Source organism: Ranitomeya variabilis, chromosome 4 (assembly GCF_051348905.1).
Source record: "Ranitomeya variabilis isolate aRanVar5 chromosome 4, aRanVar5.hap1, whole genome shotgun sequence".
Lineage (NCBI taxonomy): Eukaryota > Metazoa > Chordata > Amphibia > Anura > Dendrobatidae > Ranitomeya > Ranitomeya variabilis.
The window spans coordinates 14476625-14504208 of record NC_135235.1 but is presented as its reverse complement, the minus strand read 5'-3'; the positions used below and the strand labels follow the sequence as shown (position 1 = coordinate 14504208).

The window sequence follows — 27584 nt, the reverse complement described above, 5'->3', positions numbered from 1 at the left end:
ATGATGGAGAGATTCCGCCCCGCACAGGTAGAACTTCATGCATGTAACATTCTTTGGCTTCAGATCCCGGGGAATGTATCCGTCCAGAACGCAGATGCTGAACACTAGATCTTTATTGGCAGCTGACAATTATCTGCAGAAGAACGATCCTATTTTTCCTCTAGACTATAAAGGGGAGAGATCGGCGCAGTGACAATCAGATGGTTCACAGCAGAGACTCCGCTTAGTCTCTTAGGTCATGTCTATGGGAACGGAAAGCCATGAGCACCTGGACTAACACTCCCTGAGTCAAACAAGTAAGTAACAATGTGACTAAATACAGGACAAGAAAATGTAAAATGCATTTTTTTATATGGGAGGAAAAAAGCTAATATTATAGCAAACAGAAGAAAAACATAAAATAAATGCCAATAATATTTGTATTTAAATTTAAAAAAGGAGAAAAAAAGAATAAAATGTCTTGAATTTTGAAGATTATCAAATTAGATGAATTGATTTTATTTTTTTAAACTGAAATTATATTTCTCCATATTTTAGGGAGCAGGGATATGTCAGTTTTATCATTTCATTCTACGCATTGGAAAATAAAGCAAACTTTGCTCATCACTAACAAATGAATGTTTTCTATTTCTTTAAATATAAATATTGATGAAAATTTAAGAAGAAAAATGTAAATTACATCGAACATCGAGAACTGCAGCTATCGCCCAACCACAACTTATTTCTATGTTTTCAGTCTTACATCGATATGAACGTCGTGCTTTGTAAAGTTTAACACAGACTCGGGTTCTACTAGTCCACACTATAATTCTATCCGATATTGGGGAAAATATTCCTTCCCAATTTCATAGGGCAATCAGTCTAGTTCCCTGCTTCTATCTCCTATCTCCAGAAATCTTGTGCCCTTAACCTATGATATTACATTTATCAGAGAGGCATCCCGACCCTCCTTAGCCTGTGCAGTAAATGAATCATCACAGCATCATGATAGAGAGGTCCGTAGCTTTGCTGCTCATACAGTAAACAAGCCATAATGTCACTACTTGTAGCATAAATAATCCATAGTCTCACTGCCTGTACAGTAAAGAATCTATAGCCTCAATGCCTGTACAGTAAACAATCCATAGTCTCACTACTAATACAGTAAATAATCCATAGTCTCACTGCCTGTACAGTAAAGAATCCATAGCCTCAATGCCTGTACAATAATCTATAGTCTCACTGCTTGTACAGTAAATAATCCATAGTCTCACTGCCTGTGCAGTAAAGAATCCATAGCCTCAATGCCTGAACAGTAAAGAATCTATAGTCTCACTACTAATACAGTAAATAATCCATAGTCTCACTGCCTGTACAGTAAAGAATCTATAGCCTCAATACCTGTGCAGTAAAGAATCCATAGTCTCACTGCTTGTACAGTAAAGAATCTATAGTATCACTGCCTGTACAGTAAAGAATCTATACTCTGACTGCTTGCAAAATAAATAATCTACAGTCTCACTGCTTGTAAAGTAAATACTCCATAGTCTCACTACTCATACTATAAAGAAAGTACAATCGTGTAACTGCTTGTACAGTTAAGAATCCATAATTTTGCTACTCATAAAGAATCCAAAGTATCACTTCTCGTATATTGAAGAATCCATAGTCTCACTGCTAATACATTAAATAATCTATAGACATGCTTGTACAGTAAAGACTCCTTACTCTCACTACTCATATAGTAAAGAACCCATAGATTCACTGAATGTATAGAATACAGTAGATAATATATAGTCTCGATGCTTGCACAGTAAATAATCCATAGTCTCACTGCTTGTACAGTAAATAATCCATAGTCTCACTGCTTGTACAGTAAATATTCCAGTTTCAGTACTTATACAGTAAAGAGTCTAGTCTCACTGTTCATACAATAAAGTAAATAATGTATAGTCTTACTGCTCGTAAAGTAAAGAATCCATAATATCACTAGTTGTCCAGTATAGAATCCGTAATGTTACTGTGAGCCAAGTAAAGAAACCATAGACTTACAATTCTTACAGTACAGATTCCATAGTCTCACTGCTTGCATAATAAAGAATCTATAGTTTCCGTGCTCGCAAATAATCCATAGTCTCACTGCATGTAAAGTGAAGGATCCAGTCTCACTGCTTGTACAGTAAAGAATCATCATACATTGAAATATATGAACATTGTAATTAAATTGTCCCCAAGTTGCTTTTTTCCAAACAGAATATGTGGCCTGTCTTGATTGGTATTACAGTAAAACTATTTTCTGGCCGTGAGCATCTGGGCTTCTTGTTACAAACCCAAAGATATTTTTCTTTGCCTTGGTGGCAGCTGCCTGGCACTGATCACTAAGGTTACGTTTGCTGTCCAACACTAACACCTCTATCATGGTCAGATTGATGCAATTTTCTTATTTAATGCTTATTTGTACATTTCCTTTCCTCTGCCCAAGGTCACGATTTTACATTTATGTTTTTCATGGAAATTTGCATTTGTTACTTTCTCACAAAGAATAATGAATTGATCTTGTGAAGTTCTGCGGAACATGTTGGCGCTATATAAATAGATACTTATATTATTTGTCTTCCGTTGCAGCCTTCTTACAGACACAGAGAAGAGATGGCGAGATCCCAGCTGGTCGTCCTTGTTGTGTGAGACCCCGGGGACTTCTTTGCCTCCCGGATTCTTGTTTGATAGTTTTTTGTTTTGTAAATCGATCTTGACGAAATGTTGCTTTTTACTCTCACTACGTTATCTGTCCTGATTGCAAGCTCTGCAGGAAAGTGTGTTCCCAATAAAGCAGGCAAGTACCAGATGCCTTAGAATATGTTCACATGTACAGGTTTTTATGAGGTTTTTTTCTGCAGAAAAAATGTAACAATCGCAGTGGAAGTTACAGGCATTTTTTAATGATTTTTTTTGGCGCCAAGCTATAATGATAGGGGGAAAACTGAAATAAAACTAGTGAAATAATTAACATGCTGAGTTTTTTTTAAACAGGTCTGAAAGTGAAAGGAAAGATATGCACCTTGGGAATGAAGTTTTAGAAATCTCAGTTTTACTGTTCCCCAAAAATGCATCTTCTTTTTCACAAAAACAAAACACATAAAAATGTTATGTGTGAACAAGCTCTTTGGGTATGAGCACACGTCAGGATTTATTGCAGAAATTTTCCTGACAAAATCTGGAAATTTCTGCCAGAAATCCGCATGCGTTTTTTTTTTTTGCGTTTTTTGCGCATTTTTTACGCGGTTTTTTTTTGCATAATTTTTGCGGATTTTTTGCGTTTTTCTCCTGACACTCCAAAATCATGGGAAATCTGCAAAAAATCCACAAAAATAATGAACATGTTGCTTCTTTTTCCGGATTGCATTTTTTTTGCGGAAAAAAGCGCAACATTTGCACAAAAAATGCGAAATGCATTCTAAATGATAGGATGAATAATGTATGCGTTTTTTGAGCAGAATTATAGCGTTTTTATAGGGGAAATCCGCAAAATAATGAAAAAATTCCTGATGAAATCCTTGACGTGTGCACATACCCTTAAAGTCCAGTTGTTACGATAATCCTTTGATTTTTTCCTACCCTTTGTTGCTGCATTTATACCTTACAGTATAGATTAGTTATTAGATAATCTGGGATTATTTGGAAAAAAAAAAAAAGAAAAACTGCATGAAAATGGAATTCTTCAAAGGGGCCATTAAACTTATAATATTACAGTATTTTTTTACACTTCCTAATTCATTTTCGATTTATATTTGATTGTTAGTATTTTTATTCTTTCCTCACAATACATATTTATCAATAAATATCACAAAAATGGCAAAATAATAAAAAATACTCTCTAATATAAAATGATTTTAGTTTCTATTTAGTGAATTGGGGATAATCCCATTTTGTCACCGTTTGTCTTCCAGATGTGATTATTGTTCATTGTTATCCTAAATCTATTGTGGCTAAAATTCCTGAGTGCCCGTACGGATGGGAGATCAACCAGCTGGCGCTCGGCGGGGTGTGTTATAATGGAATTATCGAGTCCGGTTATTATCAATTCACCATTCCTGATTTATCTCCAAGGAACAAATCCTATTGTGGAACACAATCTGATGTGAGTGATATTTTTTATTCAGAAATTCTTTAATTTGATAAATTCTTTATTTTTTTAAGATTTTTCAAAAATAAATTAGAATTTTTTTAATCTAAATTTGATTCAAACAGTTTTAATGGGTTTATGATAAATGTTTGAAAAGTTGATTTTTTTTAAAGAAAAAATAAATGCACTGATAGCAAGAAATAGGGAATTACACTGCAAAGAAATAGAGAAATGTAATATTTCAGGCAGTAGAAATAGGAATCTTAATTTAGATCTTAAGTCAAATATTTATCTTTTAATTTAATTGTTCACTCCGTAAGGTTCCAACCCACTGTCTTTTTGAAGCCACCACTAGGAGGAGCTCATGAGATTCCTGCATTCTGTGTTACTACTGAATTCAATGTATAATCAGTATTCAATAAGCTCCTGAGCTCCCCCTAGTGGTGGCTGCAGGAAGCCATTTATATTAAGGGTCAAAATTTATGTTATGGATACAATGAAAAGAAAATTCAATAATTTTAATATAAAATAAATTCATTCAAATATAATAATGCTTATGGACTAATGTTGGGATATACTAAAGTCAGGTACATTTAGTTTCCAAGGGGTTAAACAGCGGAGCATTCTCTGATCGCCACCAATAATACAGATGTGCATCTGGGACTGGCAGCCACATTCAATGCCAGTAATTGCATAGGGAAAAGCTTATTTGTGTTTCTGATCATGGCTTATACTATTTGGTCAAAAGTATGTGAACCCCTTTTCTAAGGATTAAGTTCAGATCATTCAGCCACATCTATTACAAAGAAGAGCATGAAAGCCGGTGCACAGCCATGCAGTCTCCATAATAACTTGCCTTTGGAGTAGTGTCGGTCTTTCTGAGGAGCTAAGTGGCTCCTTGGCACTATTATGGGATGTCCCTGTCACCTATTTTTGGAAAGCGTCAACCCTATGGTACATTGGTCACCGCAGAGCTACAAGCAGCCTCTGTTTGTAAGATTAGATCAAGAACTGAGCATCAGGAGCATAACCTCAAGAGTTCCCATGATGGACCCATAAGTCACCATACACAATGCCAGGTGTCAGCTGAATGGTGTAAAGCATGTTGTTGTTGAGCTCCAGAGCAGTGGAGACCTCTTTTCTTTAGTGATTAATCGCATCTCGCTATCTAACAGGTGAATACTGGTTTGGTGGGTGTCCGGAGAATTACCGCCGATCCAGAATGTATAGCGCCTGATTTAAAATGTAGTTGAAGAGGAGAAATATTGCAATAGTAGTTGGGTTATTTTTCAGTGTTTTGGTCCCTTTTCCAGTGAAGGGTAATGTTAAAACACTTTGATAAACTGACACTTTTAATGTTTTGCTCTGCTGTCCTGGCTCTAGTGCCGGGTTTTGCTTTCTCTCTCTATAATAGTCTCGGTTATTGTGGTGGCACTATCGATGTCATCATGTAAAGTCTTTAAGGACCAGCTCAGGCACCTTCCCCTGCCTTAGTATTCAGGAAATATGGCACCCTGTGCCACATACTTTTCCTGGAGTTGGCCTCATCTCCCTTTAGGCTCTGCTGCCGACCATGGTCTAATCATCTTCCCAGCTACTCCTGTCTGCAATCCAGCAACCAGTTTATGCTGCTAAGTTCTTTCCAGCAGTTCTTGTGCTACTGCACTCTCAGTCCTGCTGTATAACATTATACTAACAAGCTTGTCTCTGCTATCGTGATACTTTCCACTTTGGCTACTATGTTTTTTTCCTGCGAGTAAACAAATCTCTGCAAGCAAGTTACTAGTTTCCCTGTACATCTGTTATTGCAGTGTGGAACTGCACCTTAGCAAGCAAGATACCTAAACATCTCCACTTTTCCTATTCAGTCGGCACATGTGGTCCAGCTGCATCTAGTGCTTCCAGCCCTGCTTGCCCATCTGCTGTACTGCACGCTCTGTTGTCTTAGTTGCCGTCCAGCAAATTGAGAGCCTCTGTATTAATGCCTCCAGTATTTGCTATTCACCCTGATATACAGCTTATAGAATTCAGCTCACCAAGTGAACCACTAACAACGCTGCCCACCGGCACAAAGCTCCATAAATACATGTGGTGACTAATTTATTGTGGAGGAACTTGGAGGACTTCAAAGAGTCACAAGAGTGGAAACTGGTAAAGCCACGAAGGCAATCATATTCCATATTAATTACCATAAATTCGATATGAAATATCTAACAATCATTTGGTCAGGGACGTCTACATATTTTTGGTCATGTAACATATATTTACACCAAAGTACTGAAACATGCAAGTAGATATTGTAAAGCTTTGTTAAACATGTTCATAATTGAATATTCGTCTATATATAAGGACCAGTAAGTGACTGTGATCTTTCTTCCAGTTCAAGAACCCAATCTACCATTTTTACAACTCGATAGTTTCCAATGACAGCACCCTGATCGTGAAAAGCCAGCCGGTGAATTACACTTTTACCTGCACTTACCAGTCCAATTACTTGGTCAGCCATGCTGCCTTTGACCAAAGGTACGTTTGTTCCTCAGCTGCTGCCACATTTCCAGTATTAATCCCCCAGGCGTCTTCCACTCATGTATGTTTCAGTCTTACATATTTTTTTCCTTCTTCTAGAGTAGCTACAGTCCATGTGAAGAATGGGAGTTCGGGATCATTTGAAAGCACATTGTCCCTCAATTTCTACTCTGTGAGTCTTTCAAACGTCCCTCTCTTCTCCTCCACCCACCTCATTTCTTTTTCCTTGGTTTATGCCGGGCATTTATTTTTTTTAATGGTGTGTTTTATTTGTAAAATCATTGGTGGTCCTTTGTTTGTCCTCCATCAATTGTAGAGCAGAAATGGCTACACAAAGAGTCTCCGCTCAACGCTCTGTTGCTATTAATTGGAAAATGTAATGCAACTTTTCTCCTGTGGGGGAACTGCAGGGAAATTGAACACTTTCTGCCTAGTTCACCGCAGGTTAAAGCTGCTAATTGGATTCTTAGCCTCGGGATAAACTGCAATCACCTAATTTTCAATGAAAGTTTCTAACAAAAAATGAACATCAAAAAGGTTGTCAAAGATTTGAAAAACATGGCTGCTTTCTTCCCAAACAACATCACATCTCTCCATAGGTTCTGTCTGAGATGTCTGCTCTGCTTTATTGAAGTGGATAGATTTGAGTTGCAATGTTACTTAATCTCGGTCTCTGGCTCAGTTGGCTGTTCCCCTGGATCATAGTTTCTGGCTCAGTTGATCCTTACCCTGGAAGTTGGTTTCTAGCTCAGTTAGTCCTTCCACTGGATCTTAGTTTCTAGCTCAGTTAGTCCTTCCACTGGATCATAGTTTCTGGCTCAGTTGGCCCTTCCACTGGATCATATTTTCTGGCTCAGTTGGCCCTTCCACTGGATCATAGTTTCTGGCTCAGTTGGCCCTTCCACTGGATTTTAGTTTCTTGCTCAGTTGGTCCTTCCACTGGATTTTAGTTTCTGGCTCAGTTTGCCCTTCCACTCGATGTTCGTTTCTAGCTCAGTTGGCCCTTCCACTGGATTTTAGTTTCTTGCTCAGTTGGTCCTTCCACTGGATTTTAGTTTCTGGCTCAGTTGGTCCTTCCACTGGATTTTAGTTTCTGGCTCAGTTTGCCCTTCCACTCGATGTTCGTTTCTAGCTCAGTTGGTCCTTCCACTGGATTTTAGTTTCTTGCTCAGTTGGTCCTTCCACTGGATTTTAGTTTCTGGCTCAGTTGGTCCTTCCACTGGATTTTAGTTTCTGGCTCAGTTTGCCCTTCCACTCGATGTTCGTTTCTAGCTCAGTTGGCCCTTCCACTGGATTTTAGTTTCTTGCTCAGTTGGTCATTCCCCTGGATGTTGGTTTCTGGCTCAGTTGGCCCTTTCCCTGAATCTTAGTTTTCTGCTCAGTTGGTCCTTCCACTGGATCTTGGATTCTAGCTCAGTTGGTCATTCCCCTGGATGTTGATTTCTTGCTCAGTTGGCCCTTTCCCTGGATCTTAGTATCTGGCTCAGTTGGCCCTTCCCATGGAAATTGGCACCTGGCTTATTTTCCCCTTACACTGAATTGTGGTCTCTAGAACAGTCACTCCTTCCCCTGGATCTTGGTCTATGCATTATATGCCTATTTCCCTGGATCTTGGTCTCTGGCTCAGTTGGTTATTCCCCTGGATCTTGATTTCTGCCTCAGTTGGCCCTTTCCCTGGATTTTGGCTTCTGGCTCAGTTGGCCCTTACCCTGGATTTTAGTTTCCGGGTGTGTTGGCCCTTTTCCTAGATCTTAGTTTCTGGCTTTGTTGGCTCTTCCCCTGGATATTGGCCTCTGGCTTAGTTGCCCCTTACACTGGATTGTGATCTCTAGAACAGTCACCCCTTCCCCTGGATCTTGGTCTATGCACTATGTGCCTATTGCCCTGGATCATGGTCTCTGGCTCAGTTGGTTCTTCCCCTGGATCTTGATTTCTGTCTCAGTTGGCCCTTTCCCTGGATCTTGATTTCTGTCTCAGTTGGCTCTTCCCCTGGATTTTAGTTTCTGGCTATGTTGGCCCTTTCCTTTGATCTTAGTTTCTGTCTCAGTTGGCCCTTTCCCTGGTTCTTGGTTTCTGGCTCAGTTGGCCTTTCCCCTGGATCTTGGTTTCTGGCTCAGTTGGCCCTTCCCCTGGATTTTAGCTTCTGGCTGTGTTGGCCCTTTTCCTAGATCTTAGTTTCTGGATTGTGGTCTCTAGATCAATCACCCCTTCCCTTGGATCTTGGTGTATGTATCATTTGCCCAATTCCCTGGATCTTGGTCTCTGGCTCAGTTGCCCCTAGCCCTTGGTGTGTGGCTTAGTTCCCCTACTCCTGGATCTTGGTATTTGACTTAGATGCCTCTTCCCCTGCATTATGGTCTCCGAACCAGTCATCACTTCGCCTAGTTCTTAGTCTTTGGCTCTGTTGCCCCTTACCCTAGATCTTGACTTCTGCTTCAGTTGCCCCTTTCCCCAGGTTCTTAGTCTCTGGCTCAGTCACCCCTTCCTCAGGAACATGGTCCTATGGACAGATGTTGCACTGTTTTAGAAAGAAGCCACCAAGTTTTCTAATCCTGGAAACTCTAATCCACCATGTCACTTCTGCCGAACCATATGACATTTTTCAAGAGTTAAAATTATTCAAAAACATCCACACCATCCAACACCAAATAGATAGTTTGGCAATTCACGCCTCTTCATTAGACACTTGTTCTGGAGACCTTTGGCATAGTCTCTTGGAAAAATCAGAATGGTAGATATTCTAAGGAAATTATCAGAATGCTATTAAAAATGTACTATATGGTGTGCGCCTAATGTATGATGATGTGTTATAGACACATTTCATATCTGCCTCAATAGTTCTGAAAAGTGACAAGAAATATAAAGGTGAGAGGTAAAAGGATGAATAACATAACTCAAACTTTTAAAGATGTTGACTATTCTAGACCAGAAATACATTTGTTCTCCGACCACAGAAGAGAAGATTAGTTCCAGCTAAAAATTCCTACTAAATTTTTTTTATTTGGATGCATATACATGGAGTAAAAAAGTCACAAATGTATACATAGTCTTCAACGATGTTCTGTAAATGGTCTTAGAAGGACAGTCCCCCATCTTAAACATGGTGTCCCTCTAAAGCTTCTTATTGAAGGGCAAAAAGAAAAAACTACATATATACAGTGGCATGTAAACGTTTGGGCACCCCTGGTCGACATTACAGTTATGATGAACAGTTAAGCAAGTTGAAGATGAAATTATTTCTAAAAGGCCTAAAGTTAAACACATTTCCTTTGTATTTTAGCAAAAAATGTAATATTTTATATTTTAAATATTACACAAAAGGAAAATTGGCCTATGCAAAATTTTGGGCACCCTGCATGGTTAGTACCTAGCAGCGCTCCCTTTTACAAGTATCACAGCTATTAAACACTTTTTGTAGCCAGACAAGTATCTTTCAATTCTTGTTTGAGGGATTTTTCTCCATTCTTCCTTTGAATATTCCTCCAGTCCTGTGAGATTCCTGGGACGCCTTGCATTATCTGCTATTTTGAGGTCTCGCCACAGATTTTCAATGATGATCAGATCAGGGGACTGTGAGGGCCATTGTAAAACCTTCAGCTTGGGCCTTTCGAGGTCGTCTATTGTGGATTGTGACGTGAGTTTAGGATCATTATCCATTTGTAGCAGCCATCCTCTTCCTCTTCTCATCTTCAGCTTTTTAACAGATGGTGTTATGTTTGCATCAAGAATTTGATGAAATTGAAATTTCATTGAATCCATTCTTTCCTCTACCAGTAAAATATTCCCTGTGCCATTGGCTGCAACACAACTTCAGTCAGAGTAGACACAGAAGGGAGAACCAGTCAACATATAGCAGGCTAATATATAGACAAATATCACATCAATTGATATAAATATAGTAGAACTGGTAACCACCTGTGTCAAAACAATCTAGTGAAACCACTAGGAAAGCAGAAAGTAACGTGCACCAGATATGGACCAAACCAGTGGGGAAAGAATGATGACAGAGAATTTTTCAAATTTTTTCAATGTATATATCTTTTATTTTAATGCTAAAAACAGAAAACCAAAACAATAGCATAAATAGAATAATATTAAAAAGTGTATATATATTAATCACGGGCACATATCAAAAAAATATATATATAGTTTTTTCTTTTATATAGTACAAAATATTGCACAGGGCTGGTCTAAAGAGTTTTACTGTATATAAATATACTGGATACCCCAATAATAAATATCATAAAAAGTCAAAAGAACAAAGTAGGGATCACATGCAACATGCAGTAAGAAATATATATATAAAAAAAAGGTGAAAGCGTGTATAAAAATTATATATTATATATATGTATACATATATATACATGTGTATATGCATATACAAATGTGTTGCATATAAGAATTGATATTAAATTCAAAGTGCAAAGAGTGCCAAAAAGTACAAACAAAGTGTGCAAAGAGGCAATAGTAATTTGTAAAATAAAGTGCTGCATGCACATATGATCCTAATTTACTTACTTATAACGCTGGGGGGAAAATATTTTCCAGGACCGCCAGGTGTTTGATAATGTGCTCCCCGACACGTGTTTCGGACCCAAAGTTCCTTCGTCAGGGGGTATATTATAGTGTGACCGAAAGGTTTATATATCAATGATATATAAACCTTTCGGTCACACTATAATATACCCCCTGACGAAGTATAAACCTTTCGGTCACACTATAATATACCCCCTGATGAAGGAACTTTGGGTCCGAAACACGTGTCGGGGAGCACATTATCAAACACCTGGCGGTCCTGGAAAATATTTTCCCCCCAGCGTTATAAGTAAGTAAATTAGGATCATATGTGCATGCAGCACTTTTTTTTACAAATTACTATTGCCTCTTTGCACACTTTGTTTGTACTTTTTGGCACTCTTTGCACTTTGAATTTAATATCAATTCTTATATGCAACACATTTGTATATGCATATACACATGTATATATATGTATACATATATATAATATATAATTTTTATACACGCTTTCACCTTTTTTATATATATATATTTCTTACTGCATGTTGCATGTGATCCCTACTTTGCTCTTTTGACTTTTTATGATATTTATTATTGGGGTATCCAGTATATTTATATAAAACTCTTTAGACCAGCCCTGTGCAATATTTTGTACTATATAAAAGAAAAAACTATATATATATTTTTTTGATATGTGCCCGTGATTAATATATATACACTTTTTAATATTATTCTATTTATGCTATTGTTTTGGTTTTCTGTTTTTACCATTAAAATAAAAGATATATACATTGAAAAAATTTGAAAAATTCTCTGTCATCATTCTTTCCCCACTGGTTTGGTCCATATCTGGTGCACGTTACTTTCTGCAACACAACTTCAAAGCAAGATTGATCCACCACCATGCTTAATAGTGGGCGAGATGTTCTTTTCCTGAAATTCTGTGCTCTTTTCTCTCCACACATTCCTGTGATCATTGTGGCCAAAAAGTTCTATTTTATCCTCATCGGTCCACATTAATTGTTTCTAAAATGCATAAGCCTTGTTTAGATTTTCTTTTGCATACTTCTGATGCTGAATTTTATGGTGAGGACGCAGGAGAGGTTTTCTCTTGATGTCTCTTCCTTGAAGGTCATATTTGTGCAGGTGTCCCGGATCAGTAGAACAATGTACCACAACTCCAGAGTCTGCTAAATCTTTCTGAAGGTATTTTGCAGTCAAGCGGGAGTTCTGTTATGCCTCTCTTGCAAACTTTTGAGCAGCTCTCACTGAAATTTTGCTTGATCTTCCAGACCTTATCTTGACCTCCTCTGTTCTTGGTAATGGCCATTTTTAATTACATTTTGCACTGAGGAAAAGGAAACCTGAAGACGCTTTGCTATATTCTTGTAGCCTTCTCCTGCTTTGTGGGCCTCCACCATTTTCATTTTCAGAGTGCTAGGCAGCTGCTTAGAAGAACCCACGGCTGAAGTTTTTTGAGACAAGGTTAGAGGAGGCTGGGTTTGTATAAAGCTTTAGAGATTTACATCACCTGGTCTTTCCTAACGAGGATAGTGAACAAACCATAACCCTAACAGGCTAATTAAAGTCTGAAACCTTGGTCAAAGTTTTGTGATCTCAAAGGGTGCCCAAACATTTGCATCGGTCCATTTTTCCTTTTATAATTTTTAAAAAGGAAAAGATAAAAATATATATGTTACTTTTTCCCTAAAATACAGAGGAAAGGTGGAATCTTTAACTTTAGGCCGTTTAGAGATCATTTCATCTTCAACTTGCTTAACTATTCACAATAACAGGAATTGTGACCAGGGGTGCCCAAATTTTTACGTGTCATCGAAAATTGTAATTTTTTTGTCAAGTTACAATCCTCCTCTACTATGTAGATAATTCCATTAATTTGTATTTGTCTTGTGTTACTGCTGGTTGTTTCTGTTGAATTTTTCTGTTTGGAAAGAATGCCAAGTTTTCAACCCAAAAAGAAGCCCCATTCGTGGTGGACACATCAGATATTGGATCAGATCTATTTGCTGGGGTTGAAGCCAAAGGAATTAGCAACAGGTACAAAAAGAGCAAAATCGATTTATGTGCTGAAATAAACTGTGTAGAGCAACGTCAATGTAATGCCAGGAGGAGGCAGGGAAAGCTTTACGTTACAGGGTAGTGTATTCTTGGCATGGACACTATGAGGGGGGTGTACACTGCACAGCACTGCAGGGTCCAAGATCACACTGATTTTTCAGCAGGAAAATTGTGGTATTATTTGAGAAACTAATTATATGTTGAAATGATATGGCTGAAGTTTTTATTGGACACACACTGCACATGATTTTCTCATTTTATGGCAGCATTATGTGGCCTACTTACAGTATGGCAGTATTTTCTTCGCACGATATATTTCTACCGTGCTATTATGTTTCCAGAATTTACACAAAAAATTGTGGAAAATGGTAAAAAAATGCCCTTACTTCTGCAGAGGGGAGACGTTACTCATCATGTTTTCTCTTTATGTGATGTAGATTTAAAGTTGTTCTGAACTATTGCTGGGCCACTCCATCTGCTGACTATGCATATCACATTCAATGGCAACTAATAAGCAAGGGGTAAGACGCAAGACAAATAGCATGTCATGTATAACAACTGAAAACATGCAAGAGCCAAACATGTATTGCTCATATTTTCATCATGATATATACACATTATTGCTCTGCTAAGCATACTGTTCAGCCTAAAGATTTTGACTATGACAGATAGAAAAATATAAGCATATAACTGTCCTGTAGGTAAAAAAATATAACTACCATACTATAATACTGCTCCCTATGTACAAGAATATAACTACTATAATACTGCTCCTATGTACAATAATATAACTACTATAATACTGCCCCTATGTACAAGAATATAACTACTATAATACTGCCCCTATGTACAAGAATATAACTACTATAATACTGCTCCTATGTACAAGAATATAACTACTATAATACTGCCCCTATGTACAAGAATATAACTACTATAATACTGCCTCTATGTACAAGAATATAACTACTATAATACTGCCCCTATGTACAAGAATATAACTACTATAATACTGCTCCTATGTACAAGAATATAACTACTATAATACTGCCCCTATGTACAAGAATATAACTACTATAATACTGCCCCTATGTACAAGAATATAACTACTATAATACTGCTCCTATGTACAAGAATATAACTACTATAATACTGCCTCCTATGTACAAGAATATAACTACTATAATACTGCTCCTATGTACAAGAATATAACTACTATAATACTGCCCCTATGTACAAGAATATAACTACTATAATACTGCTCCTATGTACAAGAATATAACTACTATAATACTGCTCCTATGTACAAGAATATAACTACTATAATACTGCTCCTATGTACAAGAATATAACTACTATAATACTGCCTCTATGTACAAGAATATAACTACTATAATACTGCTCCTATGTACAAGAATATAACTACTATAATACTGCCCCTATGTACAAAAATATAACTACTATAATACTGCCCCTATGTACAAGAATATAACTACTATAATACTGCTCCTATGTACAAGAATATAACTACTATAATACTGCTCCTATGTACAAGAATATAACTACTATAATACTGCTCCTATGTACAAGAATATAACTACTATAATACTGCCCCTATGTACAAGAATATAACTACTATAATACTGCCCCTATGTACAAGAATATAACTACTATAATACTGCTCCTATGTACAGGAATATAACTACTATAATACTGCTCCTATGTACAAGAATATAACTACTATAATACTGCTCCTATGTACAAGAATATAACTACTATAATACTGCTCCTATGTACAAGAATATAACTACTATAATACTGCCCCTATGTACAGGAATATAACTACTATAATACTGCCCCTATGTACAAGTATATAACTACTATAATACTGCTCCTATGTACAAGAATATAACTACTATAATACTGCTCCTATGTACAAGAATATAACTACTATAATACTGCTCCTATGTACAAGAATATAACTACTATAATACTGCTCCTATGTACAAGAATATAACTACTATAATACTGCTCCTATGTACAAGAATATAACTACTATAATACTGCCCCTATGTACAAGAATATAACTACTATAATACTGCCCCTATGTACAAGTATATAACTACTATAATACTGCTCCTATGTACAAGAATATAACTACTATAATACTGCTCCTATGTACAGGAATATAACTACTGTAATACTGCTCCTATGTACAAGAATATAACTGCTATATTACTGCCTCTATGTACAAGAATATAACTACTATAATACTGCTCCTATGTACAAGAATATAACTACTATAATACTGCTCCTATGTACAAGAATATAACTACTATAATACTGCCCCCTATGTACAAGAATATAACTACTATAATACTGCTCCTATGTACAAGGATATAACTACTATAATACTGCTCCTATGTACAGGAATATAACTACTATTGTACTATTATTGTACAATGTCCCATATAATTTCTAGTATTTGATTGCTTGCACATATTTGTGTCCGGCTTTGACGGATTCTCCATATATTCAATATGTGCAGGTGTCCATCGGATGATACAATTATTGTGCATGAAAATGGGAAGAACAGCCGTGCAACTTTCCAGTTTAATGCCTTCCGCTTCCAGAACGTCCCCAAATTATCCAAAGTCTGGCTGCATTGTGAGACATATCTTTGTGACAGTGAGAAGTTCTCCTGCCCTGTGGTAAGAAAATAAATATTCCTACTATTTTAGGAATTTCAAGTCATTACCTTATCTGACACTTGTTATGACACCTAGGTGAGATATGGATGATGGAGGAGCTTGTTTGGAATCTTCTAAAATTAAAATGTAACATATGATCCTTCCATAAATCTTGGTACTCACGGAGCTCCCCCTAGTGGTGGCTGCAAACAGAATCTTATCATGTACAGTTGCGCTCAAAAGTTTACATACCCCGGCAGAATTTTTGCTTTCTTGGCCTTTTTTCAGAGAATATGAATGATAACACCAAAACTTTTCCTCCACTCATGGTCAGTGGTTGGGTGAAGACATTTATTGTCAGACTACTGTGTTTTCTCTTTATAAATCATGATGACAACCCAAAACATCCAAATGACCCAGATCAAAAGTTCACATACCCTGGTGATTTTGGCCTGATAACATGCACAGAAGTTGACACAAATGGGTTTGAATGGCTACTAAAGGTAACATCCTCACCTGTGATCCGTGACAAATGCCAGGAAAATTGTTCATGATGCAAAGAAAAACCCACAAATAACATCAGCTGAACTACAGGACTCTCTGAAAACTAGCGGTGCGGCTGTTTCAAGATGCACAATAAGGAGGCACGTAAAGAAAAATGGGCTGCATGGTTGAGTCACCAGAAGAAAGCCATTACTGCGCAAATGCCACAAAGTATCTCACCTACAATACACAAAACAGCACAGAGACAAGCCTCAAACTTCTGGAAGAAGGTAATTTGGAGTGATGAGACCAAAATTTAACTTTTTGGCCACAACAGTAAACATTACATTTGGTGAGAGGTCAACAAGGCCTATGATGAAAGGAACACCATTCCTACTGTAAAGAACGGAGGTGGATCGCTGATGTTTTGGGAATGTGTGAGCTACAAAGGCACAGGAAACTTGGTCAAAGTTGAAGGAAAGATGAATGCAGCACGTTATCAGCAAATACTGGAGACAAATTTGCAATCAACAGCCCGGAAGCTGCGCATGGGATGTACTTGGATGTTCCAACATGACAATGATCCAAAACACAAGGCCAAGTCGACCTGTCATTGGGTACAGCAAAACAAAGTGAAGGTTCTGGAGTGGCCATCTCAGTCTCCTGACCTCAATATCATTGAGCCACTCTGGGGAGATCTCAAGCGCGCAGATCATGCTAGAAAGCCCCGGAATTTACAGGAACTGGAGGCTTCTTGCCAAGAAGAGTGGGCAGCTTTACCACCTGAGAAAATAAAGAACCTCATCCACAACTACCACAAAAGACTTCAAGTTGTCATTGGTGTTAGAAGGGGGCAACACCGGGTATTAAGAAATGGGGGATGTGAACATTTGATCAGGGATATTTGGCTTTCTTCTGGTGACTCGACCCTGCAGCCTATCTCTCTTCACGTGCCTCCTTAATGTGCATCTTGAAACAGCCGCACCGCTAGTTTTCAGAGAGTCCTGTATTAGCTGATGTTATTTGTGTGTTTTTCTTTGCATCCTGAACAATTTTCCTGGCATTTGCCACAGATCACAGGTGAGGATGTTCCCTTTAGTAGCTATTCAAACCCATTTGTGTCAACTTCTGTGCATGTTATCAGGCCAAAATCATCAGAGTATGTAAACTTTTGATCAGGTTAATTTGGATGTTTTGGGCTGTCATTATGATTTACAAAGAGAAAACACAGTAGACTATAAATGGCTTCACCCAACCACTAACCATGACTGCAAAAAAAAGTTTTGGTGTTATCATTCATATTTTCTGAAAAAAAGGCCAAGAAAGCAAAAATTATGTTGGGGTATGGAAACTTTTGACCACAACTGTATTTATAAACAGGGAGCTCCCCCTAGTGGTGGCTGCAGACAGGATCTTATCATGTGTCTCTGTATACAGGGAGCTCCCCCTAGTGGTGACTGCAGACAGGATCTTATCATGTATCTCTGTATACAGGGAGCTCCCCCTAGTGGTGACTGCAGACAGGATCTAATCATGTATCTCTGTATACAGGGAGCTCCCCCTAGTGGTGACTGCAGACAGAATCTTACGTATCTCTGTATACAGGGAGCTCCCCCTAGTGGTGGCTGCAGATGGAATCTTATCATGTATCTCTGTATACAGGGAGCTCCCCCTAGTGGTGGCTGCAGACAGGATCTTATCATGTATCTCTGTATACAGGAAGCTCCCCCTAGTGGTGGCTGCAGACAGGATCTTATCATGTATCTCTGTATACAGGGAGCTCCCCCTAGTGGTGGCTGCAGACAGGATCTTATCATGTATCTCTGTATACAGGGAGCTCCCCCTAGTGGTGGTTGCAGACAGGATCTTATGATGTATCTCTGTATACAGGAGCTCCCCCTAGTGGTGGCTGCAGACAGGCTCTTATCATGTATCTCTGTATACAGGGAGCTCCCCCTAGTGGTGGTTGCAGACAGGATCTTATGATGTATCTGTATACAGGGAGCTCCCCCTAGTGGTGGCTGCAGACAGGATCTTATCATGTATCTCTGTATACAGGGAGCTCCCCCTAGTGGTGGTTGCAGACAGGATCTTATGATGTATCTGTATACAGGGAGCTCCCCCTAGTGGTGGTTGCAGACAGGATCTTATGATGTATCTGTATACAGGGAGCTCCCCCTAGTGGTGGTTGCAGACAGGATCTTATGATGTATCTGTATACAGGGAGCTCCCCCTAGTGGTGGCTGCAGATGGAATCTTATCATGTATCTCTGTATACAGGGAGCTCCCCCTAGTGGTGGCTGCAGACAGGATCTTAGCATGTATCTCTGTATACAGGGAGCTCCCCCTAGTGGTGGCTGCAGACAGGATCTTATCATGTATCTCTGTATACAGGAAGCTCCCCCTAGTGGTGGCTGCAGACAGGATCTTATCAGGTATCTCTGTATACAGGGAGCTCCCCCTAGTGGTGGCTGCAGACAGGATCTTATGTATCTCTGTACACAGGGAGCTCCCCCTAGTGGTGGCTGCAGACAGGATCTTATCACGTATCTCTGTATACAGGGAGCTCCCTCTAGTGGTGACTGCAGACAGGATCTTATCATATATCGCTGTATACAGGGAGCTCCCCCTAGTGGTGACTGCAGACAGGATCTTATCATGTATCTCTGTATACAGGGAGCTCCCCCTAGTGGTGACTGCAGACAGGATCTTATCATGTATCTCTGTATACAGGGAGCTCCTCCTAGTGGTGACTGCAGACAGGATCTTATCATGTATCTCTGTATACATGGAGCTCCCCCTAGTGGTGACTGCAGACAGGATCTTATCATGTGTCTCTGTATACAGGGAGCTCCCCCTAGTGGTGACTGCAGACAGGATCTTATCATGTGTCTCTGTATACAGGGAGCTCCCCCTAGTGGTGACTGCAGACAGAATCTTATCATGTATCTCTGTATACAGGGAGCTCCCCCTAGTGGTGGCTGCAGACAGGATCTTATCATGTATCTCTGTATACAGGGAGCTCCCCCTAGTGGTGACTGCAGACAGGATCTTATCATGTATCTCTGTATACAGGGAGCTCCCCCTAGTGGTGACTGCAGAGAGGATCTTATCATGTATCTCTGTATACAGGGAGCTCCCCCTAGTGGTGGCTGCAGACAGGATCTTATCATGTATCTCTGTATACAGGGAGCTCCCCCTAGTGGTGACTGCAGACAGGATCTTATCATGTATCTCTGTATACAGGGAGCTCCCCCTAGTGGTGACTGCAGACAGGATCTTATCATGTATCTCTGTATACAGGGAGCTCCCCCTAGTGGTGACTGCAGAGAGGATCTTATCATGTATCTCTGTATACAGGGAGCTCCCCCTAGTGGTGGCTGCAGACAGGATCTTATCATGTATCTCTGTATACAGGGAGCTCCCCCTAGTGGTGGCTGCAGACAGGATCTTATCATGTATCTCTGTATACAGGGAGCTCCCCCTAGTGGTGGCTGCAGACAGGATCTTATCATGTATCTCTGTATACAGGGAGCTCCCCCTAGTGGTGGCTGCAGACAGGATCTTATCATGTATCTCTGTATACAGGGAGCTCCCCCCAGTGGTGACTGCAGACAGGATCTTATCATGTATCTCTGTATACAGGGAGCTCCCCCCAGTGGTGACTGCAGACAGGATCTTATCATGTATCTCTGTATACAGGGAGCTCCCCCTAGTGGTGGCTGCAGACAGGATCTTATCATGTATCTCTTTATACAGGGAGCTCCCCCTAGTGGTGGCTGCAGACAGGATCTTATCATGTATCTCTGTATACAGTGAGCTCCCCCTAGTGGTGGCTGCAGACAGGATCTTATCATGTATCTCTGTATACAGGGAGCTCCTCCTAGTGGTGGCTGCAGACAGGATCTTATCATGTATCTCTGTATACAGGGAGCTCCCCCTAATTGTGGCTGCAGACTGAATCATATGTATCTACAGGAATCTATATATGCAGATCTCTGTTTAGAGATTTTTAATGATCTGTTTTATTTTGTCAGACATGTGGAAGACGGAGACAACAGAAGGAGCAGACAGGAGGTGTCTTAGTGGCAGAATTTATACTGCAGAGTACGTATCCCCGTTATATGAGCTTTCCTTGACCTGTAGTAGTCTTTCTTTTATTCTTTTCCCTTTTTAGGATCCACATCTGATTTTTTAATCACAAAGTTGCATGTGCAAGTTTGTTTTATTTGTCCAAAATGTCAGGTTGTCATTTAACTGCTAGAGATTAGTGAGTGTACTCATTGCTGGGGTTTTCCAGAGCACGCTCGGGTGGTCTCCGAGTATTTGTTAGAGCTCGGAGATTAAGTTTTCATTGCAGCAGCTGATTGATTTACAGCTACTACCCAGCCTGAGTACATGTGGGGGTCGCCTGGTTGCTAGAGAATCCCCACATGTACTCAGGCTGGCTAGTAGCTGTAAATCATCCAGCTGCTGGGGATGAAAACTATATCTCCGAGCACTTACAAATACTCTGAGACCACCCGAGCGTGCTCTGGAAAACCCCAGCAATGAGTACACTCGCTCATCACTAGTCATATTGCATTTCCAGCTGATCTTATCCCATAGAATTTATAATCCAGCCTGAAACCGATTGAATATCAATGTTTCCTTTTTGCTACCTTGGGCTCATGTATAATAATCTTGTTCTCCACTTCTGCCTTAGGTTCGGCATCTTTCGGCTATCCTGGCCTTGCAGGTAAAGTTCATGACAACTGGCCCCAAATTTGACTCCATAAACCCCAACCTTAAAGGGGCATTCAAGAATGAAAGCCCCATTGATCTCCAGACATGGGGACCCTGGATTTCTGTCTCCCCCACTGCTAAACCCCCAGAGCGGCTCTCTGCTCTCCTGCCCAGAGGTTGCACCCCCGATAATTTAGCATTTAACCCTTTATTATGGGGTTCTCTTCTTATGTGTAAGGGTTTATGAGGAGCTCGTGTGACCACTGAGGTATCACCACTACTGGACTACAAATCTGGTGACATCCTCTGAGGACACTGGTGTTACGTTGTGTCACCCAGCTTTCCCAGGCTCAGATCAGACGGGTCATGTATCTCAGAGCCTGGAATCTTGTATAACAGTGGTGATATCTCTCGACTGTTCCCTCCCCAGTGGTCGTCCACCATCTACTCCTGACTATGGGAATCTACGAGATGCTCACCTAAAAGAAGCCAACCGCAGGGCGACGTCCCAGGACACGAAGCCACCGCCGTCCTCGGCCACACCAGTCATACACACACCCTCAGGAATAAACTGGCCTCCGCTCGGCCTCAGGGCAGACTCCGCTGCGCAGAACCCGAAGCTGGAACCCGTCCTGTACGTCTGATTAGCAATCAAGCTGGACGCCACATTCAGATACTTAAAGGGATCTCCGCTCCTATGGGAAGAAAGCTTCGCCATCAACTCCTGCACTTTCTGATCTGCCTTGTGTTGTATTTTGTTACTCTTTCCCAGATCTCTTCTTGCTGTCAGGGAACATTTGTTTAGGTATAAAAAGCAAATAGTTCTCACAGCTGAGAGGTAACAATTGTATCCAGTCTGGACAATCCCCTGTGGCCAAATCTCTGCCTCTCCGGAGATTGTCTGGACTGGATACAATTGTGTCACTTGTGAGACATAAAGTCCCTGCAGATTTCCTGCCACTCAGTGTCATCCAGAATATTCCCATTCACTGACAGAAGGCAGAGCTCCTAAGAACGATGGGGAATATTTCACAATCTGCATTAGGAAGTGGGGAAACTTTTCAATATATAATAAGTAAACTTTAATGAGGTAAACCCGGATTATACTGATTCTCAATGGTGCTTTACACTGTAAATAGACTTTTTCATCCTTGTAATCCTTATCGTTAGTGTGTGTGGAAAAAGACAAAAGGTACATAAAAGAGATTTCTTACTGGCAACTTTGTCCAGAAAATCTATTGATTATCCAACAATCTAATACACTGCATTAAAAAAAAAAAAAGAAGAAAAGAAATCTTGCCACAGTGAGATCGTTCAATAAGGCAGATCCTCAAAATGGCAAGAAAAAAAGAAAATGGTGCCTTGTATTTATACAGCATAACACAGTTTAGTTATAGATGCATTAAAGCTTTGTAATACACAAAGCCGCCACTAGCGGGAGCTCCCTGCATACGGCGATACATGATAGGACTTAAAGGGGTTGTCTGAGACTTTCACATTGATGGCGGAGCCTTGCGATAGGTCATCAGTACCTGATCTTTGGGGATGCTACACCTGGGCCCCTTATGATCAGCTGTTCCCAGAGCTGACATCGGTCAGACGTGCAGAGTTACAGAGCGCAGCTCTGCCAGTGTTATAGTAGCTGTAGCCAGGTACTGCACATCTGCCCCCTATTTGAATCAATAGGATAAATAATAATCACAAGGTTAATTAATTTGCATAAAATAGTTTATTTAGTCTGGCCAGATATGTGCAAATTAGTGGGCAAATTGTTGAGGGGGCGTCTTCTTTCCCTGGACTAATTATCCCACTAGTCATGTTCTCACTGTCCTGTGGACATGAGCAGGCTCGGACTGGCCCACAGGAGAGCAGGAGAATCCTCTGGTGGGCCCTGTGCAGGAGTAAGGCACCGCACTCCATATATACAGACAAAAGCCACATCCTATTAATTTACAATCAACCAAGTTTATTGCTATAGAAATTTGTGGATGAGGATAAAGTCATATTTGCATGTAATTGATTCGTGGGGCCCTGGAAGTGATGTTACTGGTGGCCCTTAGCACCCCAGTCCAACGGTGGAGGGTGGAGTATCAAAACTGACGAAGCCCAGAGCAAGCGGAGGGGGCCCACTTGTGGGCGAAGGCACTGGTACAGACACTGGGCCCCCATAGCGCGCTGGTGTCCCCGACGGCGAGTGGGTCCCCCGCCTGCTCAGGGCCCCGGCACTTGCCCGAGTGCACCAGGTGCTGACACCGGCACTGAAAACACCCCACTGACTAATCACCCGCTAATATTCATAATCTTGGACAAATTAAATAAATGATTTTATGGAAATGGATGGAACAAAACAAAATTTGGAAGCAATAAAAATAGTATGATAAAGAAATGGCCTCTGTGGGACATTGGGAAGCTGTCAAGTTCCATGTAATCTCTAACGGAAATAGTTGTCTCCTTACTGATATCAGAGAGAACAAGTAGCCTTCATACACAACAACCCACTATGCCGAGACTAATATAACAATAATACCACATGCAAGAGGGAAATATAATGTGACTAGACCACATAGTGACCGAATAATACCATCACACTGATCAGTTAAAAAAATAAACAGCACTAACATCAATATTACCACCAATGACATTATACACAGGAGCTCTGTATATAGTATATATCTTATACACAGTTAATACAGTGATCACCAGTGACATTATACACAGGAACTCTATATATAATGTACAGTTATTACAGTGATCACCAGTGACATTACACACTATATAGAGCTCCAGTGTATAATGTCACCAATGATCACTGTATTACTTGTACTCTATACACTATATACAGAACTCCTCTGTATAATGTCACTAATGATCAATGCATTATCTGTACACTATACACTATATACAGAGCTCCTATGTATGTATGGTGTATAGGTAATGCAATGATCATTATTGTTAGTAGTAGACATTTTTATAGTGCCATTTATTCCATGGAGCTTTACATGTGAAAAGGGGCAAATATAGACAAGTACAATAAACATGAGCAAAAAACAAGGCATACACAAGTACAGAAGGAGAGAGGACCTTGCCTGCAAAGGCTCACAGTCTACAGGGGATGGGTGAGGATGCACTAGGAGATGTCATTAGTGACATTATACATAGGAGCTCTGTATATTGTGTATAGAGTACAGGTAATACAGTGATCATTGGTGACATTATACGCAGGAGCTGTGTATATAGTGTATAGAGTATAGGTAATGCATTGATCATTAGTGACATTATACAAAGGAGCTCTGTATATAGTATATAACGTACAGGTAATACAATAACAACCAGTGATATTATACACAGGAGCTCTGCATATAGTATATAGTGTACAGGTAATATAGTGATCACTGACATTATACACAGGAGCTCTGTATACAGTGTAGTGTACAGGTAATACAGAAATCACCAGTGACAGTATACACAGGAGCTCTGTGTATAGTGTATAGGTAATACAGTGATCACTGGTGACATTATATACTACATACATAACTCCTGTGTATAATGTCACTGTTGTTCACTGTATTAGCTTCACGCTGTACGCTATACACTATATACAGAGCTCCTGTGCACAATGTCACTGATAAGCTAATACAGTGATCACCAGTAACATTATGCACAGGATCTCTGTATATAGTGTACAGGTAATACAGGGATCAACAGTGACATTATAAACAGGAGCTCTGTTTATACTGTCTGTGTACAGGTAATTGTCATGGTTCCCAATGGCAAGGGAACGTAAGAAACATATAAGTAACGAACGAGCTCTCGGGTGATGGAAACTCGAGTTGACCGTGAGCTAAATCTACCACACAACTAACAGTAGCCAGGGAGCATACCTACGGCTTCCTATATGCCACGCGCCAGCCGGAGGACTAACTACGCCTGGTAGAGGAAGAAACAGACCTGGCTTACCTCTAGGGAAATACCCCAAAAGATGATAGCAGCCCCCCACATGTAATAACGGTGAATTAAGAGGAAAAGACATACACAGTATGAAAGTAGATTTAGCAAAGAGAGGTCCACTTACTAGATAGCAGAAGGATACAAAAGAGGACTTCACGGTCAACTGAAAACCATTTCAAAAACCATCCTGAAATTACTTTAAGACTCCTGTGTCAACTCATGACACAGGAGTGGCAATTTCAGCCCGCAAGAGCTTCCAGCTACAGAGAATTACAAAAACTGCAAACTGGACAAAAGGTACAAAACAAAAGGACAAAGTCCACTTAGCTGATCAGCAGACTAGTAGCAGGAACATGCAACCGAAGGCTCTGGTTACAATGGTGACCGGCAAGGAAATGACTGGAGAGCAAGGCTAAATAGGAAACTCCCAAACACTGATGGAAGCAGGTGAACAGAAGCAGCAAAGTGCAAACAAGTCACCAGTACCACCAGCAACCACCAGGGGAGCCCAAAAAGCGGATACACAACAGTACCCTCCCCTTAAGGAGGGGGCACCGAACCCTCACAAAAACCGCCAGGGCGATCTGGATGAGCCCTATGAAAGGCACGAACCAAATCCGAGGCATGAACATCAGAGGCAGTTACCCAAGAATTATCTTCCTGACCATAGCCTTTCCATTTAACCAGATATTGAAGTCTCCGTCTGGAAATACGGGAGTCCAAGATCTTCTCTACGACGTACTCCAATTCACCCTCCACCAGCACAGGAGCAGGAGGTTCAGTAGAAGGAACCACCGGTACCTCATATCTCCGCAACAACGACCGATGGAACACATTATGGATAGCGAAAGATGCCGGGAGGTCCAAACGAAAGGAAACAGGGTTAAGAATCTCCAAAATCCTATAAGGACCGATGAACCGAGGCTTAAATTTGGGAGAAGAAACCCTCATAGGGACAAAACGGGAAGACAACCACACCAAGTCCCCAACGCGAAGGTGGGACCAACACGACGACGACGGTTAGCAAACTGCTGAGTCCTCTCCTGGGACAATTCCAAATTATCCACCACTTGTCCCCAAATCCGATGCAACCGATCCACCACCGCATCCACTCCAGGACAATCCGAAGATTCAACCTGACCAGATGAAAAACGCGGATGAAACCCTGAATTGCAAAAGAAAGGAGAAACCAAAGTGGCAGAACTAGCCCGATTATTAAGAGCAAACTCCGCCAACGGCAGAAAGGCAACCCAATCATCCTGATCCGCAGACACAAAACACCTCAAATAAGTCTCCAAAGTTTGATTAGTTCGCTCCGTCTGGCCATTGGTCTGAGGATGGAATGCAGACGAAAAGGACAAATCAATGCCCAACCTGGCACAGACTGCCCGCCAAAATCTAGACACGAACTGGGTACCCCTGTCAGAAACGATGTTTTCCGGAATACCATGCAAGCGAACCACATTTTGAAAAAACAGAGGGACCAACTCAGATGAGGAAGGCAACTTAGGCAATGGCACCAAATGAACCATTTTAGAAAAACGGTCACACACCACCCAGATGACAGACATCTTCTGAGAAACAGGGAGATCCGAGATAAAGTCCATAGAGATGTGCGTCCAAGGCCTCTTCGGAATAGGCAAGGGCAACAACAACCCACTAGCCCTAGAACAACAAGGCTTGGCCCGAGCACACACATCGCAAGACTGCACAAAAACACGCACATCTCGAGACAGGGAAGGCCACCAGAAGGATCTAGCCACCAAATCTCTGGTGCCAAAAATTCCCGGATGACCTGCCAGAGTAGAAGAATGAACTTCCGAGATGACTCTAGTGGTCCATTCGTCAGGAACAAACAGTCTACCAGACGGACAACGATCAGGTCTATCCGCCTGAAATTCTTGCAAAGCACGTCGCAAATCTGGAGAGACAGCAGACAAAACCACTCCATCCTTAAGGACACCAGCAGGTTCAGAATTCCCAGGAGAGTCAGGCTCAAAACTCCTAGAAAGAGCATCTGCTTTCACATTCCTAGAACCCGGTAAGTACGAGACCACAAAATTAAACCGGGAAAAGAACAACGACCAACGAGCCTGTCTAGGATTCAGGCGCCTGGCAGACTCCAAGTAAATTAAATTCTTGTGATCAGTCAAAACTACCACCTGATGTCTGGCACCCTCAAGCCAATGACGCCACTCCTCAAATGCCCACTTCATGGCCAAAAGCTCCCGATTACCAACATCATAGTTTCGCTCGGCGGCCGAAAATTTTCGCGAAAAGAACGCACAAGGTCTCATCACTGAGCAGTCGGAACTTTTCTGCGACAAAACCGCCCCCGCTCCGATCTCGGAAGCATCGACCTCAACCTGAAAGGGAAGAGAAACATCAGGCTGGCGCAACACAGGGGCAGACAAAAAGCGGCGCTTAAGCTCCCGAAAGGCCTCCACGGCAGCAGGGGACCAATTGGCAACATCAGCACCCTTTTTAGTCAAATCCGTCAGAGGTTTAGCAAC

General features: G+C 40.7%; 2 protein-coding genes across 2 annotated transcripts in view; both read left to right on the top strand.

Annotated features, from left to right (window-relative positions):
• ACSL5 (acyl-CoA synthetase long chain family member 5) overlaps positions 1-27584 on the top strand; it is a 369346-nt gene that overhangs the window by 177307 nt on the left and 164455 nt on the right. The gene's annotated exons all lie outside the window — the stretch shown is intronic.
• On the top strand, positions 64-22341 carry TECTB (tectorin beta). Its single transcript, XM_077257014.1, has 11 exons — positions 64-296; positions 2605-2812; positions 3927-4117; positions 6483-6625; positions 6728-6800; positions 13101-13204; positions 13663-13746; positions 15774-15936; positions 20436-20505; positions 21104-21136; positions 21554-22341. Exons 2-11 carry the CDS (start codon positions 2737-2739, stop codon positions 21604-21606), a joined length of 990 nt encoding a protein of 329 aa, XP_077113129.1. The 5' UTR covers positions 64-296; positions 2605-2736; the 3' UTR covers positions 21607-22341.